Genomic DNA, 6,160 nt, shown 5'->3' with positions numbered 1-6,160 from the left:
ATAATTACTGTGTATCCATCTAGAAATCATGTGCAAACCACCAAAGAAGGAAGAAAAACACAACAAAATGTCATAGTTTTTTTATATGAAATTTTTGTCAGTTTAGCCATGACATTTTCTGAAAAGTAATTGAATTTTGTTTGCAGTGGCTCTGAGTAAGTCAAAGGTCACATTGTTTCTTTAAAATCAGGAATAGGGAGAGAATAGTTTGTATTTCCTGACATGGCATATGACCTGCAAATTTCAATCAATCAATTAATCAATCAAGTTTATTTGTATAGCACATTTTAGCATCCAGGCAGTTCAAAGTGCTTTACATCATAAGAACACAAAAATGTAAAGTAACAAAGACAGCATACAGTCACTAATAAAGAAACCAGTGACAAACATTACAATTTAATCAGTGCCATCTTAAAAATCATGAATACAGATATGTTGGTCAATGTTCCATTTATTATGATTCCACAGCCACTCTGAATATTTTTCAAAGACATAAAACCTGAAAAAATGACTCTGTTCAGTCCATGCAGCTCTTAGCTGCAGTGTTGTTGCTCCTTTTTGACATTCTGATTAGATAAAACATTAAATATACCGTATTGAAGGCGCACCTTCAATGAATGGCCTATTTTAAAACTTTTTTCATATATAAGGCACACCGCATTATAAGTCGCATAGAATAGACGCTTCAGTTTGGGTTGCCGTACTCCATTATTGCACATCCACATGTGTAAAGAAGTGGTCCCCGAGTACTTTATTTAGTAGGCTGCCCTAGTCATCGTTTCACTCACGGTGTTGGTGTTGCGATCTTGTGCCCAACTGCTTTCTGGGTAACACAGACCAACCAACATGCTGCCGCCACAGTCTCTGTCTCTCTTCCCCCGCCCCCCCGGCTTTAAATGTATAGGGGGTGGTCCCTTGGTAACCCTAATCGAAGCACCCCTGATGAATGTCTAAAGCCACTTTGTTGACATAAAGAATGTCAACAAAACAGTCAGACTCTGGTCGGCGAGGAGAGCCTTCCGCGACTGGGCCTGGGCGTGGCCGGACGATGGTAACCCTTCTCCGTTCGCGCACAGCATGTTCGTGGAGAACGTGGTGCTAAATGACCTGCAGATGACCTGATTATCAGGTCGGTAGGTAGATAGGTTAGTTAAACTTTATTAACAAACCAGCGTTCTGTCAACTATACCAGCATGCACCGCACGCTTCTTCTTCTATGGCCGAAAATGAAGCCGACGGCTGCTTACCGTAGTTGCTAGACCTGTTGTGGCTCAATATTGGTCCATATATAAGGCGCACCGGATTATAAGGCGCACTGTCGGCTTTAGAGGAAATTGAAGGTTTTTAGGTGCGCCTTATAGTGCGGAAAATACGGTACTGTGGAACCTGAATTAACACATTACAGGACTGGGCAATAAAACAATAACAATGTCTATTGCGATAATCGTGTGATCAATATCAGTAGGTAATACGTCTGATAGAATGTTGACAATTTCACTGAATTGCTATACAGAACCACACGGCATTCTGGGGAATGTAGGCAGGAGAATAGCTTTAGCCGATCAATCTCTTGAGATCTTGCAAAGGATGACCAGAATCCTGACCAGTGATCTGGAGGTGGCATGGCAAGACCTAGCAGTTAGCAGTGTTTGTGCTGCTGGGTTCGAATTCCCGCCTGTTGTTCTTCTCACTGTATATCTATAAGTCTTTAGCATTAAGCTCCCTTACTCTGGTGAAGATTCATTGCAAAGTGCAAGGAGCCAAAACGTTCGAACTTGAACTTTTGACTGAGGGTGGATTCTGCAGTTGTGATAAATACCAGTGCAGAATAAACTTTCTGCATATTTTTTCAGTCTTGTCAAAATAAAAATCATATATTGACTGATGCTGAAACTTTAGTGAACATTTATTATATTCTTGTTTTCTTTCACATATCAAATCTGGAAAACAATTGCCTCCCGAGGAACTGCAGCTGTGCGTTGCCAAGACATCCAAAGACTCCAGGCTGCTGACTATTTCTAAAAAAACACATTATTTTTCACTAAAAGCAGCGGTGAAAAAAATCCCTAGTGTCACTTCACCCGCACTGGCTCACACTATTTGTATTCACAGGGGTCTAGAGAAGGCATGCACATAATTAGAGCCACTGACGGTTCTGCTCATTTTAAGGATGTTTAATGGCAGATGTCCCTGAACAGAAGAAAATGGTTCAATTTCAGTTTATACGTTATGCTCGATTCAGCAGTCTGACAGAATTTACCCTCTGCAAATAAATGTCACTATGAAGAGACTCTTTGACAGTTGGTCGGCGACTGGAATATGAGATGTTGCTAAGTAACCAAAACCCTGACAGACCGAGGGATCAAGCTTCAGACCGAACAGTTGGTGTGTGTAGGATGTGTATACATGCTGTAGTAAGTGTGTGACTAAAGAAGATGCAAGTTGACTTGAACCAGAAAGAAAAATACTGAAGTTTAAGTCATGGCCTGATGGCTTTTGGAATCAAGGTGTGTATAAAATCACACACACAGCAAAAAAAGAATCTTTAATAATTACTGTATGTTCTCAATCAAGAAAGAACATATTGTGTATTCATTTTGCAGTTTTATACTCATACACATAAAAGGTAAAATAACATGTAGAACCTGTGATTTTACCCGTAGAACCTCTAGTTATAAATTCTTACTGATGCGGTATTATGTAAAATCAACTTTTTTAACTTTACATTATTTACATAATCAAAACCATACCAGGAGTGTTGCTTTGAATCTTTCATGGATGTTTGAGGAATCCTCAAATCTCCCATGGCAACCATTCTGGGGTACCTAAACACTTACTCTCACAAACTCCACCTGTTTTCACTAAGTTCCACCTCAAAGCTGCATTTTCCACCCTTGCAAGCTTCCAATGGCCAGTCTGCCACAATCAGTATCTATATGCTTCACTGAGTCAGTCAGAATCCTTTTTAAGCTATGGTGAGACATACAAAACTTAGGAACATACAATCTTCGAAGCTGCAGCACAGCTGATGTAAAGTCTAAAGATTTTGATGAGTGCGACCTGAACTGAACCTTGGGTCCCCATCCCCATAGCAATCCTGAGGGGACCAGTACACCCATGAATCTGAGGACTCAAAGGTCTAGAGGTCAAAGAGGAGGAGCAGTTGATTTTGTAAAGTGGTTCAAAAACCAAGTGAACTAGTTGTCTAGATGAGTTAGGAGAGACTGGAGAAAGATGAAACATTTTTCATAATTAGGATCACTATATCAAGGCAACCTTGGTTTGGTCGCCAACTTATATTTCTGCGTATTTGCCACGTGGGCAAAGTTGACTTAAGCTGTGCTGTTTTGGAGCAGGAAGGAACATGAGGATTATCAAAGTTTTACCACCTACAGCATACAGAGTAGAGCTGAACATCTAACCTTTGTCTCCTCATTTACAATCAAGAGTTATATATTTACTGAGTTTATTCTCTGTAATTCTTCTTTCCATATCACAGCTTAAAGAAAACCTTATTAATTATTCTGACTAATAATATTTGTAACATAAATTATGAACTAAATCAGAACAAAAACCATGAACCAGATATTTATAAATAAAAATCCCTGATTGAATTTATATTTGTTTGTATTAGCAGGTGAATTGATCAGTTCCTATAATACATGTTTCTTTCTGTAATCTCTCTGCAGCAGAGCTGGAAGCAGAGAGTTCTTGATGAACACCTGATCTTCTACAGCATCACACTAAACAGTCTGAAGGAAAATCTGTTAGGAAATTACAATTTATTGGAATAATAAAGAGAAAACTTGACATATTTCTCTCTAATCAAGTTTAATTGAAGAAAGCCAAAGAGACAGAACAGCAGATATTTATGTCTGTGATCTAAACCTAAAAATTGAGAAGAAAACATCAGTTCATGTTAGTTTCAGTTTCTGCTTTGGACTCAACTGAGAACAACTAGAACTTCCAAATACACCAATAGAGATATGATAGCAAATCTATTGTAGTCGAGAGAAGTTTAGATTTATATATGGAGAAATATTTCTGTCATATAAGAATGGAAGAAAACAACAGCAGTGATATTCTTCATGGACCCTGGAACAGAGCCGAAGTACTACATTTAAGTCAAAAACATTAAGAAGAAAAGAACAAGATATCGGAACAATAAACACTGTTCAACGATCACAGAGACAAAAGCGGAAATCTATTTGGGTTTACAGAACTCTGCAGAACCTACAACCCAAACTCCAGCCAGTAGTGGCTGAGTGAATGTGGTCTGGACTCTGTGGAGGAGAGTCATGGTTTCAGAGACGCTGTAGAAGGACAGAAGACCTGCTGTGTGATCCAGGTACACTCCTAGTCTGGAGGAACCTGGACCTGAGATGGAGGTCCAGATGTTGTTGTGACCAAACTGTAAAAACTTTTGGTAACAATATAAAGCCCAGGATTTGTCATTATATCCAAATCCACATTCATTCCCACCTCCTGCTCTGCTGATATTCTTGTATGCTACTGCTACACGAACACATAACCCGCTCCACTCCACCTCCCAGTAACAACGTCCAGTCAGACTCTCTCTACTCAGAACCTGATACCAATCAGTGAATCTGTCTGAATGACTAGAATAAGGCTGAGGTTGATCCATCACTGTCGCCTTCCTGTTCCCCTCTGATAGTACCAGCCATTTGTTAGCTGTGTTTGGATCCAAGGTGATTTTACATGAACATCTTAAGAATCCAGCTCTGCTCTTTGGTTCTGGTCCTGACAGTAGAACATCCACCTCAGTGACCATCAGTGAGATGTTTGTCCATGAGTCTCTCAGGACGTCCTGTAGTTTGTCTCTGAGCTCTGACACAGCTGCTGTCACGTCCTCAAAGTGTCTCAGAGGATGGATGTTGATGCTGGATGAGTGTGTCGACTCACTGAGTGCTGACAGTGAGGGGTAGTTGAGGAGAAACTGGTTGTGATCCTGTGTGTGTGAGAGCTGCTCCAGCTCAGTGTCTTTCCTCTTCAGCTCACTGATCTCATGCTCCAGCTTCTCCTGAAGATCTTTGACTCGACTCACTTCAGTTTCCTGCTGGGATCTGATCTGCTGCTTTACCTCAGAGCTTCTTTTCTGGAGGAGACGGATCAGCTGGGTGAAGATCTTCTCACTGTCCTCCACTGCTTTCTCAGCAGAGTGATTGATGGCCTCCACCTCTTGTTGAAGCATCTTCACATCTTTTTCCTGGTTCTGGATCATCTGCTGAAATTTTTCTCGTCTCTCCTCCAGCTCTCTCTGCCTCTCAGTTCTTTCTGCTGCAGCTGAAACTGTGTCATGGGCTTTATGTTCAGCTATTAAACACAGACTACAGATACACTTCTGATCAGTGCGGCAGAAAATCTTCATCACCTCATCATGCTTAGAGCAGATGTTCTCCTGGAGGTTCTTGGACGGCTCCACCAGCTTGTGCTTCCTGAAAGGAGCTGAATCATAATGAGGCTGAAGGTGTTTCTCACAGTAAGAGGCCAGACAGACTAAACAGGACTTGATGGCTTTCAGTTTTCTTCCCGTGCAGACATCACAGGTCACATCTTCAGGTCCAGCATAGTGATGATCAGCAGCAGCATCAGCTTGGAGTCCAGTCTTCTTCAGCTGCTCCACTAAAGCTGCTAGCATGGTGTTTTTCTGTAGTTCTGGCCTTGATGTGAAGGTTTTCCTGCACTGAAGACAGTGGTAGCTTTTCTTCCTCTCACCTTCATCCCAGAATCTTGTAATACAGTTCATACAGTAGCTGTCTCCACAGGGAATCGTCACCGGATCCTTCAGGAGATCCAGGCAGATGGAACAGGAGAAAGTTTCTCTGTCCAGCTGACTCTGCTCCATCTCTGCTCTCAGTCACAGTACCTGTGTTAGTTTCACTTCCTGAAAACAGAAGCCGGTTTTAGCTCTGATCTATGAATCACATGTCAGAGCAGAGAGGCTGCAGCCAATCAGCTTTCAGCTTTAGCAGATGTTGGATCCACCCAGCTACAAGGCGAGTTTAAGAGCAGGAAGAGGAAGGAGGAATATCAGACTTTTTCCATGAAGAGGAAGTCTGTTAAAGTAATAAAATTGAACCAACTTTACAACAGTTTTCTGTTGTAAAGTTGGTTCTGTTGTAAAGTTTGGTAACTGAAT

General features: G+C 41.2%; 1 protein-coding gene across 1 annotated transcript; it reads right to left on the bottom strand.

Annotated features, from left to right (window-relative positions):
* Positions 1-3,787: 3,787 nt before the first annotated feature.
* LOC103472737 (tripartite motif-containing protein 16-like) lies at positions 3,788-5,877 on the bottom strand. Its single transcript, XM_081599395.1, has one exon. It carries the CDS (start codon positions 5,864-5,866, stop codon positions 4,205-4,207), a length of 1,662 nt encoding a protein of 553 aa, XP_081455521.1. The 5' UTR covers positions 5,867-5,877; the 3' UTR covers positions 3,788-4,204.
* Between the last annotated feature and the right edge of the window lie 283 nt (positions 5,878-6,160).

The sequence above is a fragment of the Poecilia reticulata genome, chromosome 18 (genome assembly GCF_904066995.2).
Source record: "Poecilia reticulata chromosome 18, P_reticulata-male-v2, whole genome shotgun sequence".
Classification (NCBI taxonomy): Eukaryota; Metazoa; Chordata; class Actinopteri; order Cyprinodontiformes; family Poeciliidae; genus Poecilia; species Poecilia reticulata.
The sequence above is the reverse complement of the archived record's forward strand: the minus strand, read 5'-3'. Positions and strand labels throughout refer to the sequence as shown.